The sequence below is a fragment of the Abramis brama genome, assembly GCF_963993115.1.
Source record: "Abramis brama genome assembly, chromosome: 25".
Taxonomy (NCBI): domain Eukaryota; kingdom Metazoa; phylum Chordata; class Actinopteri; order Cypriniformes; family Leuciscidae; genus Abramis; species Abramis brama.
Genome location: NC_139987.1, coordinates 25,595,708 through 25,617,311, shown reverse-complemented (window position 1 = coordinate 25,617,311; position 21,604 = coordinate 25,595,708). Strand labels below are relative to the sequence as shown.

The 21,604-nt window shown below is 35.5% G+C and overlaps 1 protein-coding gene across 1 annotated transcript in view; it reads right to left on the bottom strand.

The window, feature by feature from the left end:
- Positions 1–15,840, bottom strand: part of rasgrf2a (Ras protein-specific guanine nucleotide-releasing factor 2a) — a 42,240-nt gene extending 26,400 nt beyond the window's left edge. Inside the window, exons 1-7 of the mRNA XM_084105057.1 lie at positions 15,246–15,840; positions 4,835–4,941; positions 3,051–3,198; positions 2,481–2,570; positions 2,120–2,373; positions 641–720; positions 114–307 (exon numbers count right to left, since the gene is read on the bottom strand). Coding sequence (XP_083961183.1) covers positions 114–307; positions 641–720; positions 2,120–2,373; positions 2,481–2,570; positions 3,051–3,198; positions 4,835–4,941; positions 15,246–15,524 — 1,152 coding nt within the window. The 5' untranslated portion in view covers positions 15,525–15,840. The remainder of the gene's footprint in view (positions 1–113; positions 308–640; positions 721–2,119; positions 2,374–2,480; positions 2,571–3,050; positions 3,199–4,834; positions 4,942–15,245) is intronic.
- Between the last annotated feature and the right edge of the window lie 5,764 nt (positions 15,841–21,604).

Genomic DNA, 21,604 nt, shown 5'->3' with positions numbered 1-21,604 from the left:
CAAAAACACTTATTTTTACACAATCAACCACGGTTAAAAGAAATGCGACACGCAATACTCTAGAATTACGACTGTTTATTAGCTGGTGCATTGCTGAAAGGTCAAAGGTTGACCTGAAACATGGGGTAGGTGAGGAAGGTCTCCAGCATTCTGCCCTCACAGGCTGCGTTTGCTTCATACTGCTTCAGGAGCTTGTCAAAGTCCCGGTTCTGTTTACAGTTGGCCAGAACCTGCAAACTGTACTGATGGTTTCGCACAAACTCCTGATAAATGTTCAGCATTGGCAGCAAGATGTCGAAGAGATCCGCTGAAACATGACATTTTGTTTTTTAGACATTTTCATTATATATTTATATTTTATATATGTGAAATTTGTCAGAGAAAACTGTGATATATCATGTCATGGCCACTGGAAGAAAGTCAAATAACACATTTATTTTTGTCTCAGCCAAACAAAATCTGACTGTAATTTTTTTATTTTTTTTTTTGATTATTCTTATGTTAATTTTTTATTCTATGTGTGGAGAGTCGAGAAGCGCTTCACTGCACGTCGTACTATGGCTGTGTCTGACAATTAAAAATAATTAAAAATAATTCAATTTGAATTGAATAAAAAAATATGCAGCTTGAACAAACTCACCTAAAACTAAGGTTGGCCAGTTGGCTATCCGAGCCTTCAAGCCTTGGTGGAATATCTCATGGAGAAACATTATCGTCTCACTTACCAATAAAGAAAAAACAAAGAAGAGAAATGCATCAGTTTCAAAACAGATATTATACTTTCAAAACCGTAACATTAATAAAAAAAATTATGTGCTCAACAGTGTGCCAAAATTTTAAATAAAGAACTGTTGAATTGTTTTAAAGTGCCCATATTATGCTTTTTTAAAGATTCCTCATTTTATTTTGGAGTCTCCTATAACAGGTTCACATGCATCCGAGGTTTACTCATAATATACATTGCACATCACCTCGTTTCTCAAAGAGTCTGAAAATGGTTTATTCGAAGATTCAGTCTCTATAAACCCTGCCGTTCTGCGAAACTGTGCTCTGATTGGTCAGATGACCCAGTCTGTTGTGATTTGTCTACTCTGCTGTGATTGGTCAGATGACCCAGTCTGTTGTGATTGGTCTACTCTGCTGTGATTGGTCAGATGACTCAGTCTGTTGTGATTGGTCTACTCTGCTCTGATTGGTCAGATGACCCAGTCTGTTGTGATTGGTCTACTCTGCTCTGATTGGTCAGATGACCCAGTCTGTTGTGATTGGTCTACTCTGCTGTGATTGCTCAGATGACCCAATCTGTTGTGATTGGTCTACTCTGCTGTGATTGGTCAGATGACCCAGTCTGTTGTGATTGGTCTACTCTGCTCTGATTGGTCAGATGACCCAGTCTGTTGTGATTGGTCTACTCTGCTCTGATTGGTCAGATGACCCAGTCTGTTGTGATTGGTCTACTCTGCTCTGATTGGTCAGATGACCCAGTCTGTTGTGATTTGTCTACTCTGCTCTGATTGGTCAGATGGCCCAGTCTGTTGTGATTTGTCTACTCTGCTCTGATTGGTCAGATGGCCCAGTCTGTTGTGATTGGTCTACCACGCATTGGAAACAAAACTTCTATATCTGAATTTCAGCTCCGGAGACTTCCTCAGCATTTGATACACAGTGAAACCAATGATGCGGTAGGTTTTTCCATATCAATACCAGTGCAAGTCCTCATTTTGAAGTGTATGCAGAGTGGATTCGAAAACAGCGTCTTCTTGACATGTTGACAACAGAGATCAAACTCAACACAGATCAAATCCAGTCTCAGCTACAACTACAGTATTTGAGGGCGGGGCAAAGTAGACGATGTTCACGGGCAGCCAATGAAGACCATAGGCTGGCATTATGCAAATGTGTTACATTGTTACGTAGGTTTGAGCCGGAAGTAAGACTGGAATGGCTGACGACTCATTTCAGCAGTTCAGAATCAATTCTTTCTTTTAGGAGACAATCACTTTATTTGTCGTACACTTTGATCTCTAAAACTTTGCAGACCTTTTACATTCACAAACAGCTATAATACACACTGCATGAAAGGAAAAGCATAACAGGAGCCCTTTAAGTGCATATATACCTATTGAGGAAGACACTGCTGACATCGTCATGACTAATAGGGGGTTTTTTGGAACTGGCCGCCATCCTGAGCGGCCTCAGGAAACAGTTGACCAGGATGGAGAGCTGGAGCACGTACTCCGTCTCAGCCTCCACCATGTTGAAGACGATCTGGTTTCTCTTCCTCATGCTCTCAGCGTGAGGCGAGCAGATGTAGTCCTGCACGATAATCTTCCACTTCCTTCTGCACAGCCAACCACGCATGAAGCTTTGCACCTGCGAGAAAACACGCGAAGGAGACGCCCGAGTAACTGCACTTACCCTACACACAACCGCAAACATGACTGCGTAAATGAGATGGATACATGTAGACAATCATATACCTTCTTGATTTTCTTGATATCTGGATCTTCTTCCTCTTGATTGGACTGATAGGGCAACATTCGCTCTTTTGTTTTATTCAGAACAATAATCTATAACAGATAATGCAGCAAATCATATTAGAATGATTTCTGAAGGATCATGTGACACTGAAGAGTAATAATGCTGAAAATTCAGCTTTGCATCACAGGAATAAATCACATTTTACAATATATTCAAACAGAAAAGAGTTATTTTAATATTTTTTTTCACAAAATTATTGTATTTTTAATCAAATAAATGCAGCCTTGGTGCTGAGACTTCTTTAAAAATCATTAAAAAATACGGTAACGCTTTATTTAAAGCCTTTAACTATAATGCACTATAAAGATATTCATAATGTGTACAACAAAAAAGTTAAAATGTATTATATTCACAGATTCCTTGTTACATCTGAAATTGGTAGTTTGTCGTGTTTTATGCTTTCTAAAGGTGTGTTTACAATTATACATGAGACCGTTTATTATTTATTGTTTACCATTTAGTGTAAACTGTTAAATGCACATAGATGGAGCTGATGACGAAGAACTGACCTCTGACTTCAGTCTCTCGATCTCTGTATCCTGGTCTTCCAGTTGTGTCCGCAGTTGATTTGCCGCCACTTTTTCCGTCTCCATGATCTGCACCAGATGGATGTATTTCTGCATGAGAACTTCCCGCTCTATGATCAGGTCTGAATAACTGCCAGCGACAGCAGAACAACAAAGCTGGTTAGAAACATTTTTAAAGAGAAAACCTGAGAGCTAAATAAATTAATGAGCCACTTGAGCCTTTTAAAAGGGTGGTTGATTATGATTTCACTTCTCTAACTTTAGTCAGTGTGTAATGTTGCTGTTTGAGCATAAACAACATCTGCAAAGTTACAACGCTCAAAGTTCAAAGCAAAGGGAGATATTTGCTTTTAAAGAAATCGCTTTTTAAGGACTACAACAAACGGCTGGTAGAGACTACACCACATTCCTCCCGGGTTAGTGACATCACTAACCCTAAAATTTACATAAACCCTGCCCCCTGAACACGATTTATAGATGCTAATCAATGACTAGAAGATAACTACACATAAGCTACATAAATTCATCAACTAACCATTCAGAAATGCCCTGTTGCTTCTACATGTTGTCACTTCTTCTTGAGTCTCTCCATCATTGTCTGACTCCGGTTTGAACATAAAAGGCTAAAAGTTTTTTATATTTTCAGTGCATGTGTGTGTGAGTGCAAGCTGTTGTAGCTCCACCCCCTGTGCCGGGAGCAGCAGCTCATTTGCATTTAAAGGAACAGACACAGAACGGTGCGTTTTTGCTCACCCTCAAAAAGTGACACTTTTAACATGCTATATAACAATATCTGTGGGGTATTTTGAGCTAAAACTTCACATACACACTCTTGGGACATCAGAGACTTATTTTACATTTTGTGAAAAGGGCATTATACCACCCCTTTAAAAGACTCATACAAACAAACTCTATGCAAGTACACAAAAGCTTATTCTCATGTTTATTCTCATTTATAGTGAACCCTTAATTAATGCAGTGTGGGTCGTATTTTCTTTGACCTTATGTAGTTATGTTTATGGTTTTTTTGAGAATCAGGGTATGTCACACAATCTGCCCATGTTACATCTGTCCGATTTGATCAAATTTACCAAGTGATGAATGATGTATTGGTAAAATACAGCACCATTTTTCAATAAAAAATATAAAATTTTAAAATAATGCAAAGAGAATGAATGCATTTTCAGTGGTTTCAGACTTTTGAACCCCTTCAACAAAGAAAAAAACTGCTTGGAACGACTGTGACAAGCCTCAAACTAATAATTTATTGAGCTGACAGATAAAAGAAGAGCTAAAATGGCATGCATCATGTCTTTATATTATGAATCGATTTGCATGGGTTTGTTTTGAAACCCAATCCAGAAGAAAGTTCTTAAGATATTTTTAATTTAATATCAACTTCATCTCAGATGTTTCTCCTAAAATCCCTTTGGATGAATAAAAACAGACGTAATTCTTGACATTAATGTGGATAGCAGCTCAGATAATTTGGTTCATATTGAGATCTGTGACTTTCGATTATAAATTTTGATATCTTGTCAAATTTGAGCATAGTTTGTAAGATTATTGAAATGAGTGTGAAATTACATAAGTAGCCCATTTTTTCTCAAGACTCATACAAACTAAGAGAAGCAAAAGTTTCTGTGTGCATTGCTATCTAGAAGAATCAATTAAGTGATTTTCATTTCATACAGAAAAAGGCTGTTATGTGACTTAAAACGTTTTGTTCTCAAAAGACTCAAAAGTGTTTAGTCTTTGTATTGTACCTGGCCTGCTGAATGGCCTCCACCCACTCATTACAATCAGAGTCCTCTTCTGTCCGCAGCTCCAGAGGTTTCTGCCCATCGTGGCCGAAGATCACCAGGAAGTAATGCTGGAAAAGATGAGAAATTAAACATCAGAGAGTGAAGCTTTGCATTGGTCCACGGTGGGCAGCATTAGAAGAGTTCTGACCTAAATAGAGACGCTTCCAGCGGCCACTGGCTTGAACTCGCACGCACTCGTTAAAAGGAAATGACAGTAGACGTGTTACTGAGTAATTTTGCCCTAAATCATAAAGGAGCATGTGAAATGAAGAAGATAAAATAACAAAACATCAAGCCAACACACAGTAAACACCTATTATGCTTTTTAACATTTTCATCTTTCTTTAGTGTGTAATGTTACTGTTTGAGCATGAAAAAGGGAGTTATTCAGTGTCAGTGTTTCTGAACTCCTGAAACACCTCCATTGTAGTCTTGAGTTTCTTCCGGGAACGAACACGTCACAATATTCCTCATTTAAATAATTAATACGCAGAATAAAGGGGCGGGGCCTGGTTGAGTTAGTTAGTAATGTGTTAAACTGGTGGTTATGGAAAGGGGCGGGGCATTTCCCAAACACACTCGAAGCACTCGACCAATCACAACACACTGCTCCAGCCGACCAATCAGAGCACAGTGTGCTTTTCAGAAGGAGGGGCTTCACAGAGACAGGAACTAAACAGAGCGTTACTGACAGACTGGGAAGAGTGGAGCTGCAACAATGCAGAATATGAGAAAAATAATCAACATTCAAGCATAAAGAACGTATTCTAGTACAGCCCAAAAACTTCAGTCGTCACCTTTAATAGATCACGTCTATAAGAGAAAAACCAAAGGTGTTCATTTTCTGACCTGTACATGTTCTTGACAGATTTACCCTCATATAAGTGATGGAGTGAAAGAGCGAGAGACTGTGAGTGTTTTATAGGACGTAGGCTCGCTTAAGGGCTCGTTTGTGTTCTCATGAAGCACGGCTGGTGTGTGTGTGTGTGTGTGTGTGTGTGTGTGTGGTTATGCAACCAGCAGAGCTTCTCCTCTGTCTTTAATGCGCTGTCCTGAGCCTCAGGCCTTGTTTAAACCGAGAGACAACAATAGACTCGACCCACAAATACACTGGATTCTGTTTCACTTTCACCGACCCACAGAACCATCATCTCCCACTGAATCCCACTTATGCATCTGCTCTGTCCAATTACAGTAACAATGCTTGACGGGTCAGATTTCACATTCATTTCTGACTTCTTTGCATAATTTCTTCTAGCAGCCCTATATGCATGTACACAGATTGCCCTTCCGAAGACTTTCATTGAAATAGCCATGTCTGAGAGAAACACGCTGCCAGAAGGGATACTATTCTTACACTGAGAAAAACAATAAGTAGAATTTACTCAATTTTTATAAGGCAAGTTTTTGCACAAATTTTTTTCAAGTAAATTTCACATTGATGGAAATTAAGTAAATCTACTTAACTAAGCCGAGTAAAATTCACAAAGTGAATAAGTACATATAACTTGGCCTGTTAAATTATATTGAGTAATTTTTACTTACAAATCTGATATAATTAATATAATTAAGTAAAACCACTTGATATTTTAAATACATTTTACTTGTTTTATGCAGTGCTGGTAATTATTTTAAATTAAATTAAATGTTACTCTTATAATGTGACAAAATAATACTGTGACAATGTGCAGTTAAGAGTAATTTATTAAGAAATAAGCATATACAGAAACCTATAATGACCAATAATAACAATTCAGTGTGTTCGGTCTCTCTCTTTGTCACTCTCAACCGGTTTACAGCAACGGAGGCACAAAGGGCTGAATGCATTTGAGAAATATCCTGAAATTAAGAAAAGAGAGAGAGAAAAAAACAATAATCAGTAAACAGCTAATACTTTTAAATTAAAAGTTAATTAATTTGCATTCACATTATTCATTTCATTTAAACCAAATCATTAAAAACATCCTGCATGACCTTACTCTCATAGTCAATTTACACACATTAATGCTAACATGTGACACACAGCAGATATCAAGGCTACGAATTAGGAATTTGGGAGTACGAATTATTGTCATTTACAACGTGGTTACGATTTAGTAAAAGCAGGGACCATTTAATAGATAGTATGCACGATTTAGCAAATGAATGAGGAAATGAATTATATTGTGCACGATGAGGGAACGAGAACCTTCTCACTTAGGCCTATTGTTAATTCGTGGCCAATATTTGTCATCTATAAAGAAAATTGCACACAAAATAAATATTAAACAAAAAGATCATGATTTAAGTGACATATTCATGGTTTTTAGGCGTAATTACTGATAAATCGTGTAAAACGTAAAGTTTAAAACTGAGAAAAAAAATATGGCTAACGTCTAGCTGCTACAAAGTTAACTCGTCATTAACCCTCTTGAGTCGGCAAAAGCGCCCGCGCGTAGCAGCAAATTAGACTTATACTCCGTCATTTTTGGTCATAAAGATTACAGATTTAAGAAATATGAAAAAATAAACTGTTAAATGTCTACTTTTTCCACTTTCAATCGAAATAAAACATTGTGCTTTTGTAAAATAAAGAAAATAAACAGGGTGCTTTCTGCCTCTGCCTCTCCCTTAACTTTTTTCTGGAGCACGTCTCTAAACTTGAACACTAAACTTTTCAAATGTATAGCATGAAGTGATGACAAGACAATCGTTGAATTAATCAAAAAATCATTATAAATCCGTAATATAATGCAGTTTTTTACTGTTGCTTACCTGTCGAGAGCCGTTGGAGTGGAGATTCAAAATCCCTCAATCATCGCGTGTTTTCTTCTTTCTGCGCATGCGCAGATTCCTTTCTTCAAGGACTACATTTTACTTGATTTTTTTAAATTTGCTTCAAGTACTTAATTAATGCATGTAAATATGCCAGAGAGTCAGAAGTCAATTTCACTTGTCTGTTGGATGTCTAATATTTACAAGTAAAAAATTAGTATATAATTAGGATTTACTTAATATACTAAAGTTTTCATTTTTACAAAATTATTCTTAGCAAAAGATACATGATTTTTCCTGTTTTATTTACTTTGACATAAAATCATTTTTTACAGTGTAGAAAGACAACCCAGCACTGTGCAATAAAAGGACACTCGCATATATGTGTGCATGTGTGAGCTCGTGAAACAGCAAGACTCACAGGGATCGCTCCTTCCAGACGGACTACATCTGGAAGAATACAGAAAATCATATAATCAACATGCAATGGCATTCACAACCCATTTAAATATATATATATATTTTTTTTTAATATTTAATATTTTAAAAAATATTTAAAACGGCAGGAATGGCAGCTAGATTCCTACATAGTGATTATCAGATCAGTACAATTTATAGCTATCGACACAATATAAAATGTACAATATAAACCTACTGACTTAGTGATTAATAAGTATTAAAGCACAATGTAAACAATTATATGATCAATAAGTTATGAAAACTTGAGTTGTTTAACATATGCTTTATCTCATCAAAATAAGTTAAACAACTTTTTATTTTTAAATTATTTTTTAAGTTAATTATAAGTTATACAAAATTAAACTGATTTTTTAAGTCAGTTTAATGTAATTTAAGTTGAAATGACTTAAACATTCAAGTTGATTGTACTTAAAAAAATTAATACACTTTTTTAGTGTATTTTATGACAAACATTCATATATATTTTTTAAAAACATATTCATTTTATACTTTTATTCAACAAGGATGCATTAAAAGGATGCATTAAAAGTTACAGTAAATGCATTTATAAAGTAACAAAATATTTTAATTTCAAATAAATGCTGTTCTTTTGAAAATGCATCATGTTTCCACATAAATATGAAGCAGCACTGATTGATAATAATCAGAAATGTTTCTTGAGCAGCAAATCATCATATTAGAATGATTTCTGAAGGATCATGTGACACTGAAGACTGGAGAATAAATTATATAATTAAAATATATTTAAATATACATTCAAAATGTAATAATGTTTCACAAAATTAACATTTCTACTGTATTTTCGGTCAAATAAATACAGCCTTGGTGGGCAGAAGAGACTTTTGAACTGTAGTTTATTCAATTATATAAAAAGGCAGACAGACTTGATTACCGTGTTGATCAGCGGTCAATAAAATAAATCGGCTGAGTTTTCATTGTAATGTTGACTTTAGTGGGAACAGAACTCGCTCCTGTGTGAGCGCTGCGAGCTTGATAATACAGTGGCACTTCAACATGACATCATCAAACCCCATTTCCATGGAAACACAAGCCACTGGCACGCTGTGTTTGTTTCCTGCATATTTAATTTGCATCTGAATCTTGATCATGAACATGTTCAAAGCGGGAGATAAACCTACTAGTGGAGAGCGAGAGTAAATATCAGCCAATGAGCAAACTGCTTAGTAGAATCACATTAAAAACATTACCATAATCAATTATAATTTTATTCTAAACTAAAAGCAGCCATTTCAAGCCAAATTAATTTTTTTCCATCAATAAATGACTGTTTGATAAATATCCAGGTTAGTTTGCATATCACAAAAGCTGGTTAAATTGAGTTGGCCCAGAAATCAAAGCTGAATCAGCATTTGTGTTTCACATGCAGTTGAAGTCCTTTAAAGCTCTCTGATGCCGACGCTGTTTGAAATGCCCTCCAGCAAAACCACACACACGCTCAACTTCAACACACACCCGTCATTTATCAGTCGTTTGATACAGACTGGTGATGGGCAACGATAAAAGCGCAGAAAGACTCATGCAAGTGGGTGTAGATAAAAACATTGCTCAATGAATACCATGCAAAGTAAATGATCATAATGCAACAACGAAAAAAACTACACATAACAAAATAAAATAAAATAAATAAATAAATAAATAAGGCATGTTGCACTTTAGAGGTCAAACATTAGGTGGTGCAGAGGGCCTCCACACACACACCAGCGTGTTTCAGCCAACAGCTGATAATCTGTGTGTGTGTGTGTGGAGGCCGACAACATCTGCTACAACATAAGAGAAGAGATTGTGTGTGCATATGGGTTTGCTTAGCTAAATATGACAACATTTCTCTTTAGGGGGATTTAGGTCCTTAACTGGAAAAATGTATACATACATTTTTCAGTATTATTTAAAAAATTCTAGAAATATACATATACATATATATTATACACTGTATAATGGTTCACTATAGTAATTCTAATTTACACTTTAATTTTCATGACAGTTATTCACGACTATCAGGCCAAGGAGGAGATACTGATGTGAGTCATAAACTTTTGGGATTTTTATTTCCGATCCATTGTTTCCCAAAGAGCTTAATCAGGAAATAGACTATTGTATGTTCTGTTGATGTTTCTCCTTTTCCCTCTTAATCTTGTTATAAAGCCAATCCCACAGTTACAGTATCAGCTGTTTCTGACTGTAAGAGCGTATAAAGCAGTGTGTGATATGATGGTTGTTCTCGATGTTTGATGATGAAGGCCTTGACACTGGTTTTAAACTAATAAAGTCCAAGCTTTTTTTCTTCAAGAGTGAATTTTGAACATGAACTTTTGAATTAGTTTGAAGTTGTACTTATTCTTAATTCATAGTTTTCAGTCACACGACTGGTGTGGAGACCTGGCAGGCAAAACATCCATAGAACTGCAATTTTCCATCTCAAAAGAATAAAAATACAAATATGTAAACAAAATGCAGGTTTCTGATTTGATATACAGCTGCAGTATTTCAGTCTCTAAAAACAGCAGGAATCACAACAACACTTAACGTGAAAAACACCTGTTAACTGTCACCCCCCTTTTTTTGAGTAGACATGAAAATGCACATTTCGAACTGGTTGTAATTAAAGAATGCTTTGGAGTATAGACGTACAATTGGTCTTGTTTTAAAGAAGACATTTGGCAGATGTTTGTAGAAGTGAAATAAATTAAGAAAGTGAAAGAGAAAAAAAGTTATAGAAGTTTGAGTTTATGGAAATGTATTATGTAAAAAAATTAATTATTCATATTTTATATAAAATATTTATTTTTAAAACCTGGGCGACTCTAAAACTGCAAAGTCAAAAATCTGAAAAGTTGTGTTTCAAATTTTAGGTTGATATCTCAAAAAATGAGCTTTCAGTGAGATTTTGTTTGGGCGCAGTACCGAACTTTTTCACTAGGTGACAACCAGACTCCATTACTGCCCATATAAGGGCGCTGCCATTTCCATATGTGGTTTGAGTGATCTGAACCATTATTTCCACAATTTTCATATAATTTATGAAGTAGACATCCTATTCAGAAGTAATATGGGAAGTTTGACAGATTTTGATATGAATTCAACCTCTAAGAAACACATAAAAAGTACACGTATGTGCGCTATAGCTCGCTGCCACATCACAAATGGTGAATCTATTATTTTTTTCTTTATATTTAAAACATTTTCAGACTCTTTTTTCTAAAATAACTGAATGGATGCTATCTTTTAAACTCTTGGCATGAAAACCATTCTTTCATGATTTTTCATGTTCATTGCTATTTCAAAATAAAGGTCTGAACACGCCTTAGGAATATGAAAATATTCTTGTTGCAAATTGATAAATTACGGCTCCTCTGTAATTTATTTTGAAAATCAACAAATATGAAAACTAGAGATTGTAAGCTTTCAAATGATATATAGTTTGTCAAGATTAGTTTAGGTTTAGTATAGGATATTACTGTTTTAAATATGTAATGGCTTTGGGCCCACCGGTGGGCCAGTGACAGTTAACAGGAATGTACTAAAACAGTGATATTAAACTTCAAATGAAACCTTATTGAGGATTCATAAGGCGAGTAGATGAGCCCAGAATATGAATGTAACACGCTAAATGGTTTATGGCTTTCTATGGAAAAACGCTTAACAAAAAAAGGTGTTATTGTGCACACACAAGGTGTATATTGAATTTGGTCTTTTACTACATTAGCACAAACCTGGTAAAAGTGACAGGCAACAGAGGAAAGCCTTGTTTTGTCCTCATAAGAGTGTGACGTTAATGTATACTGTAAAAGTATTTTACTAAAACAATTATTTTTTTATTTAAATTAGCACAAATTTAAAGGTAGTACACTATGAAAGCGTATAAATAAATATTTTAAAATTGAAATAAATAAATTATAGGCTATCACTTATATTTTAGCGGGTAATTTGAATTTGAAATTCGGGTTATAAAAGAACAAATCACATGAAACTCCAAAACTCATTATGTGTCAGGAAACTCAGGCTTTAATGTGGACAGAACGTGTCGTGCTGATGAGGGGCTTTCAAGGCTCGTGTGGTCCCAACAAACGCCCGGGGATCAGAATATATCTGCTTCATACGCAGAAAACGAGTGTTTAATCTGCAAGATGCTGCTTAACACCAGCAGCGACCGCAGCGCATGTTCATTTATGTGCATGCTTGTTTATAGGCCTGGAAAATATCTTAAAATATTAAATCCCACATCTCTTGACCAGTGAATTTCCAGGACTTTCCAGTGAGTAGTGGATACACTGTAAAAAAAATGATTGTGTTTTTAACGATCAAAGATTGTAAAAATGCTATAGTGAAAAACTGTTAATTGAAAGTTTCCTTACTATATACGGTAAACAACTGTGATAGATTTAACGGTACATTTAAAATTTTACTGTAAAATACCATTACATTTACAGTTTTCGGAAGTGAAAAAGAAAAAGTCATTGTATTATTTACAGTGAAAAACCGTAAATTGACATTCCCACAATTCCCTGCGTGACACTTCACATTTGTTGTATTTTTGTTGAAATAACTATGTTTCTTCATAGTTTTCTTTTTTTTTCTAATCAGTTATGACATTAGGGTTTTATGTTACATTTAATGTTGTTAAATTAATGTTTATTGCATTTTTTAAATTTCATGTATTAATGTTTGTGTGAATGCCACTGTGCAACTTCAATAACTTAATATTAACTTTCCTGTGAAAAAGCTGTTTGTGATGAGCTTTAATTCATCATGTGATTATCATCACCACTGTGATTGGTGGTTGTCAGTGTATAACTATGGTACAAAACAAATTAATACTTCAATAGGTCAGTAAATGAATTTTATATCAGATAATTAAATACGGTTTATTACTGTAAATTTAAGTTAAGTCTGTAAAATCAAAAATGTTGCTACCGTATTTTTTACGGTAAATTTCTGGCAACCACAGCTGCCGTTTTTTTTTTACCGTAAATTTAACAGATTTGTTTTTACAGTATAGGCAGGGTTGCTCTCCAATATAATATCAATATACAAATATAATACAATATGATAACAGCACAAATATGCCATATTTACAGAAACCTTTGTTAATCAGACAAGCATGCAGTTATTAGCTGATGCTCAAAATGTCTAAATAGCCAAATATCGGTCAACTAATGACTTTCTCAATAAACTCTCAATAGTTTGAGACTAATAAAGATTCCACTCACCAATTATGTTTTAGAGCTGAGCATAACTAAAAATTGCTTATTCACTTTAGAAATGTCCATGTCTGTACACTAATATTATTGGTCCACAATTGTATTTTGGACCAGTAATATTTCATTGTATTTATTTTTTTCTGATGAAGACCTAAGAAGTCAGAAATTAAAAATAAAATAAAATTTTGAAGGTGTAACATCAGTGCACAGACATTTACAAGACTAATTTAACAGCTGACGTATTTAATTGCAATATATAGGCCGTTATTGTTGGTTTTAACATCTTTACACCAACACATAGGAAAGTCCGGGGCTAGTTGTCACATGAGGAAGGCAAGCATTCTTATGTGCTTTCGTCGTTTTATTAATTTTTCTTAGCTAATTTATTTTTATTTCAGTTTTAGCTTAGTTTTTATTCATTTACAGTTAATAATTTAGTCCTTCAACTCACACATTTCTAATTTTCAATTAGTTTAAGTTCAATTAGTTTCAACCAATCATTTTATTTTATTTTAGCTTTATTTAAGGTGAGACACTAAAGGCAAAAACATAGTTTTTTCATGCATCCGTCAATTTTTAGATTCATTCATTTTTAGATTCATTTAGATTCATTCATTTTTCATTTTCATAGTGTTTTTTCAGACTAGTGGAAAGAAAACATCCAAAATGCACTTTTAAGTGGATGTTTTCTACTGTAGCACTTCATCTATTTGCGTCTGTAGATTTCAGTTACACTGCATATCTTTAAAGGCCGTTTTTCTCTTCTGCACGAGTCAGAAATCTTCACTTCAGCAGCACTTCAGTACATACACCAAACTTTACAGTTTTATTCCTATCTGTATTCTGAAGGTTTTTACAGAGGGGTTTGCTCATACATCATTTTTTATATAGCTTCTTTTTTTTTTTTTTACTGATATAATTTTTTACTGATTTTATACAACATTTTATTCCTAATCTTTTTTTCTTCAGATTGTTGACAGTATTTTCTGATAAAAAATATATTTCCCAAATCCCCTCCGTAAAAACCTTTTACTCTAATATGTAAAAAAATATTAAACAAGTATTTTGAACATGGCTTTATCCAATGAATCTAGACAAGCAAGAAATGTATGCAAATAAGTGCATATTTAATTAGATAACGCCTCATTTGCATATTTAAACACACAAACAAACATTTCAGAAAACTTGTAATTCAAAAAAAATAAAAAATAATTGCAATTCTAATCAATCAACTTAGTAATAAGTATGGTGATATTTATTAGCTTTTTTTTACCCTATTCACCTGGGGTGTCTTTCCATAAATGAACATAAATGTTTTTAATAGTTTTAGACAATAATAATAACCCTGGTTCCTCTAACTGTTTATTTAAATGTTAACACTTGTTATAGAATGTTCAGAGAACATTCAAAAGTAATATTACCATAATGTTTGCAAAAAGGAATGTTTGTAACTGGAGCAGTGGTTTTGTGTGTTTGTGGTTTCACAAATCTAGTTTAAAATTGGATATTTTGTGTGAATTGTGCCCTTCAAGTTCTTATGTTATTTTTATATATTTTAAAAATCAGCCCTTCAAACTAACATTCTAATATCATTCTGTTTATGTAACATTTGTTGAACATGATAAAACCACACTTACCATATGTTTTTGTTTTTTTCATCCTCAAAACACATTTATATTTAATATATTTAGAGTCTATACAGAAGCTGACTTATAAAAAAAAACTTTCATTAGTAAAAACTGACCAACTGTGTCCAATGACACACAAACACTGATAAACAGACACAAACACGTGGTGTGTGTAGAAACCAACTTCCTCCCAGCTGGCACATTCACACCACAAATGTGGCTTTAATCGTAAACCCGAGTAATTAGACCACAGTAGATGAGATGTAGAGTGAATGTGAGGTCAGATCATACCTGCTGTTTATCTGAGCTCTCTTTCCCAACGGTGGACACTTTTGGAGCCGGAATCCTCTCGCAGGAGCATCCCTCCAGTAAATAAATCCCAGATGGTCTGGTGCTCTGCTCGTTCTCAAAGTAGAACAACACGTTCTGGTAAAGCGCGAAGTACTTCTCGTTCCAGCGGTTGTTTTCTGCGGCTTTTTTACTCAAGAACCCACGTTTAATTCCCTCTTTACGCGCGACCATGGACAGAAAGAGCGCGTGTCCTTCATTATAACGCACGCTCTTTTGCATCTTAAAACCCTGGTTGTCACACCGAGCCCATTATCATCCTCCTCCTCACACACAGCAGCCAGAGATGATGATCTAAAGTACAGCCAAAAGCGCGTAAAGGAGATTCCAGACGCGCGTAACGCGTAATTACGCACAGCTGTATAAAGGAGTGCGCGTGTAGGAGAAAAAAAGCGCGAAAATACAGTAAAAGAGTCAACAAATATTAATACAAATATGGTCTAAACTGCACGCAGGGACGTAAAACAAAAAATAGATTGAGTGAGCAGACGGTACAACAGAATCACGACCGAGATCAGCGCTAATCGGCTTTGACACCAACTTAAAGAGACAGAACTATTTACCCTCTCAGTCTCTATTTACCCTCTCAGTCTCTATTTACCTCACCGTCACGAGAGACTCCCTCGGGTATCTTTCTCATGCGTCCCTGAAGTTAGTTTCACGCTTTTATCGGAAACACTGCAGATGCTAGAACGAATATGTAACTCTATTTTCAGAAGCGTGAAAGAAAAATAGTGTATTAATAGTAATTTTTCCAAAGAGCGTTTTTTTCTTTTAAATGAGTAGTGCTACTACACTGCTGTTGTGTTCTGTAGCCTATGTTATGTGTTAAGTCAGCTGAGGTAAATAATACACGCTTTCCACTAAAATAATAACAAAAAACACGTTTTCCTATAATCTCTCTCAAGTAGCGTTCGGAGGTCTGATTCAAAGTACCGAGTCAGTTCGTTTGAAATGATTCACCAATCTGTTTGATTCGCTGCCCACATTTGCGTGTCATACTGCTGTTTTCTATTTATATAAATTAGTATGTTCTCTATGTGTTATGTTGGCTTGACAAAGTAGGCTACTGATCTACCATTTATTATACTTCTTCTGAGCCCAGATGTAAACAGCATCTCCTCTAGAACTTTCGAGCTACAACCAGCAAACTCGGCTCAGACCTTCACACTGTTCTGACTCGGGTTGTTATGACTTTTCAAACTGATCCAAATTTTCCTAAAAAATAAGATTAAAAATCATAAAAAGCTTACACACACTTCTATTGAGGGGATCTCAATCCTCAATCCCCTTTATCCCCTAAAACTTTATTAAAATAACTTTAGAGTTTTTAAGCTTCATCCACTATGTAATGGGAAATAATTGTAACACTGTAACAAGATTAATTTAAAGTCCCCCTGTGGTGAAAATCAAGCTTTAAATGTTGTTTATATGTCTATGTGGTGTTTTTAATATGCTTTAAGGCAAACCATGTGTAAATTCATAAGTAGACACCATTGCTGAGTATTTTCTCCTTAAAACTGCAGTGAACCAAAAGGTCTCAAAAACACACTTTGAAATCGCGGGTGTTTCTGACGTCACAAACTACCTTGTAACCAATCAGATCAACTTGTGATCGTCAACGAGTGGATCTCTGAGCTGAGTGAGTGAGTGGAGGCGGGGCTCATTTGCATATTCATAGGAGCGCGTATACTATATGAGGCAAGGGTGTCGAGTTACATTCAAGCTATTTAAGTTTTTTTTTTTTTTTCAAGTAAAAAATGGTTAAATATAACCTTTTGGTGATCAAAGATGAGTTTTAAGGGATACAATTATTGACTACAGGGGGACTTTAAATTTAAAGTTGGATACACCACTGTACAAATATTGTGAATTACGCCCCCTGGTGGCGAATGTACAAAATCACCTGCAACATGTGCTTTGACTGCACTGACACATCACCTCTTGATAGATGATCAGAACACTAAATATATACACATACATATAAATAATATGATTATTTGGTGCCTATGCTGTGCATAAATAATCTGACTAATAACTTAAGTTGCATTCTGGGATTGTCTTCTCTGTAAAGGATGAATTTGATGCCTCTTGTGATGTCTTAAAAATTACCTAACTGAGTTTTGGAATAGAGCCAATGTTTCATAAGAAGTCTGTGATCAGAAACTCATATTTCGTGAAAGCTTGTGCTCGTGAAAAAAAAGGGAAAACTCACAACGGTTCTAATTTCATCTCCTCCTCCTGGCTGTATAGCTGACTTCACTCCTACAAAGCTATGAACTTGTGTCTCACGGAGGAAGAGCCCACGATACCAGACGCCCACCTGAACACAACCTCTGCAGGGCCATCTGTAACAGAGCGGGAAACCACATTAAGAACTTACCCAGCATGCTTTGAGACTTATTTGGGAACATGAGCCATTAATATTTGCTGCTATTATTGCATATCCTCGTAGCCAAAATTCTTAATCTTCAAACATATGGGTGTGTGTAATGGTCACAAAGTGAAAATCCATCCTAAACATCTCAACAAGCCTAAGAATCTAAATACCGCAAAAAGCCTCATGATCGGCAAAACAAGGATGAACTGCGCTTCATCCAGGTCAAAGGCAGAACTAGGACACCGTGCGAGATTGAGACGCCTCACACTCATGATTTGACATATTCAGTGTAAGCCATCCGTTACACTGGTCTTCTATGAGGAGGCAAGGGAAAACATATGGATGAGAAAATAATGGACAATACTAACAGATATTACAAACTCACTTTATAAAGTGAGAGTGTAATATCTGAACTAAATTTTTTAAGTGAGTTTGTGATATTTGAATACGCTATCTAACAATTAATTTTGAATAAATAATACATTTAAAAAATCAAACACTATGTAACATGATTTTAATAAATAACATGCTAATGTAAATTATTATATAAATAATAAAGGTCTGTTAGTTGCTTGTTGATAATACAGTGAGGAAAATAAGTATTTGAACACCCTGCTATTTTGCAAGTTCTCCCACTTAGAAATCATGGAGGGGTCTGAAATTGTCATCGTAGGTGCATGTCCACTGTGAGAGACATAATCTAAAAAAAAAAATCCAGAAATCACAATGTATAATTTTTGAACTATTTATTTGTATGATACAGCTGCAAATAAGTATTTGAACACCTGAGAAAATCAATGTTAATATTTGGTACAGTAGCCTTTGTTTGCAATTACAGAGGTCAAACGTTTCCTGTAGTTTTTCACCAGGTTTGCACACACTGCAGGAGGGATTTTGGCCCACTCCTCCACACAGATCTTCTCTAGATCAGTCAGGTTTCTGGGCTGTCGCTGAGAAACACGGAGTTTGAGCTCCCTCCAAAGATTCTCTATTGGGTTTAGGTCTGGAGACTGGCTAGGCCACACCAGAACCTTGATATTCTTCTTACAGAGCCACTCCTTGGTTATCCTGGCTGTGTGCTTCGGGTCATTGTCATGTTGGAAGACCCAGCCTCGACCCATCTTCAATGCTCTAACTGAGGGAAGGAGGTTGTTCCCCAAAATCTCGCAATACATGGCCCCGGTCATCCTCTCCTTAATACAGTGCAGTCGCCCTGTCCCATGTGCAGAAAAACACCCCCAAAGCATGATGCTACCACCCCCATGCTTCACAGTAGGGATGGTGTTCTTGGGATGGTACTCATCATTCTTCTTCCTCCAAACACGTTTAGTGGAATTATGACCAAAAAGTTCTATTTTGGTCTCATCTGACCACATGACTTTCTCCCATGACTCCTCTGGATCATCCAAATGGTCATTGGCAAACTTAAGACGGGCCTTGACATGTGCTGGTTTAAGCAGGGGAACCTTCCGTGCCATGCATGATTTCAAACCATGACGTCTTAGTGTATTACTGACAGTAACCTTGGAAACGGTGGTCCCAGCTCTTTTCAGGTCATTGACCAGCTCCTCCTGTGTAGTTCTGGGCTGATTTCTCACCTTTCTTAGGATCATTGAGACCCCACGAGGTGAGATCTTGCATGGAGCCCCAGTCCGAGGGAGATTGACAGTCATGTTTAGCTTCTTCCATTTTCTAATGATTGCTCCAACAGTGGACCTTTTTTCACCAAGCTGCTTGGCAATTTCCCCGTAGCCCTTTCCAGCCTTGTGGAGGTGTACAATTTTGTCTCTAGTGTCTTTGGACAGCTCCATGATTTCCAAGTGGGAGAACTTGCAAAATAGCAGGGTGTTCAAATACTTATTTTCCTCACTGTATTTTCCTCACTGTATGTGGTAAATTGTGTTCCATTAACCCAAAAATTGTGTAGGCTAAACACCAATTGGAACAGGAACATAAATATACATTTTAGACATGTGAAAACTGTCTGAAAGAGGTTGAATATTAGAAAAAATAAAAACACTTTTAAAAATAAAGGTAACAAATGTGGTTTTCATTTTTGGTTCGACAAAACCTTTCAGTTCTTAAAATATTATTATTTTTTTAGTTAAGAACATTTTAACAAACTAAAGAACATTTTGTGGAATGGAAAGTTTCCATTAATGTTAAAGGTTCTTCATGGAACGATCAATGGTGAACATAAGACACTTTATTTTTTTAGAGTAAATTCATGAACATAAATCAAGCAGAGCCTATGCCTAATGTGCATGTTCTGTTTTGGGTAATATATATATATATATATATATATATATATATATATATATATATATATATATATGAAGAGATCAGATGCAAAAGCCTCTAAGTGCCATCTGAAATTTCATATATATATATATATTATAACCTCCAAATAGCCTTTCGGTCAGGGAATGCTTTGGCAAGGGCAACCCTGTGGGATTATGGGGGATTAGTGGTTTGTCTGTCAATCCCAAATATAGCGGCATATTCATAAATCTCAAAAACAGGGAGAGTGTGGCAATCTGTTTATAGATGTTCTGTTTCTAAACAAATGCAAATGGAATGAAGAATCAAGATCAAAGATTTATGGATTTTGAAAAGGGCATTTTCAGGCCAGATGTTCACATTCTAGTAACAAACATCCATTTTATTTGCACCACTAAACTGAAACTTCAACAACAGAGAGCAAAACATTAAATGAACACGAAAAATGCATTTTGCTCTGCTACTTCTAGTGTTACTGTAAAACTATTTCTATTGCTTATTACCAAACACAGACTCTGTCAGCAAATGGGTTCTTCCCAAGAATTCAATTAAAATAAAAGTCTTTAAAAATTAAGGCATTATCATACAAACAAATGTGTTAATAAAAAAACTGCTCATAGAGTGCCATCTTGTGGCATGTCTGAATCAATAGGTCACTTTAGTGGTGCTTGATAAACCAAGCATCACTAGTACTATTGCTCATACTTATCTGAAAATCATAGACTTGAGGCTGGGCTCTATTGACACCCTATAAACCACCTAACATACTATCAATCACACTATCAACAGCATAGTAGCAACGTCCTAAACCCTCAGAACACCCTAGCAACTGCATACTGTAGGTCGGAGATTGTGTAATGGATTGCACATGTATAATTTTGTACATCATCTGTAAAAGAAAAAAAAAAATCAATCTGAGCAGACACTGCCGACTGTTAATAGAGAAAAAGCATCACTAAATGTCACTCAGTTTAATGGAAGAAAAAAAAAGTTGCACCTGATGTTCTTGAGTAGTTGCTATGACGATGGCTAAACAATTAGACTGTCCGCTGTGAAGCAGGTTCATGGTTTCTACTAACAGCAGACACATGTGCAGTGTTACAGTTCCATGTGTGTAATAATAAAATAAAAAACACTCTATAGTATTCTATTCCGAACACAGCCAGTGCACGCACATGCATACAATGCTTATATATATATATATAAGCATTGTATGCATATGTGTGCGTGCACTGGCTGTGTTCGGAATATATATTCGGAATATATATATAGTATACATGCATATATACACACTCACACACATACATACATATACTCTAGACAGCAGAACACTTAATATAATCATTGCTAAAGTCAGTCACACTAAATAAATGAATTATTAAGTCTCTTTTTTTTCCATTTCTGAGATTACTGAATGGGGATAAACTGCTCAATTGCTGAAGTAATTAGCTGTGTAATCCAATGCGGTGAAGGTAATTTCACTAAGTACAACATCCTTGTTGATCCTGGAACAACATTTCAATCAGTCTATCAGATTTGAAGGATAGTTACTTTGTTTTAGGCTTACAACAAGGGTTAAGTGCTTCTACACAAAACCCCTAGCTAGGCTGCGTTCCACTCCAAATTCTTATGCCCTTCACTC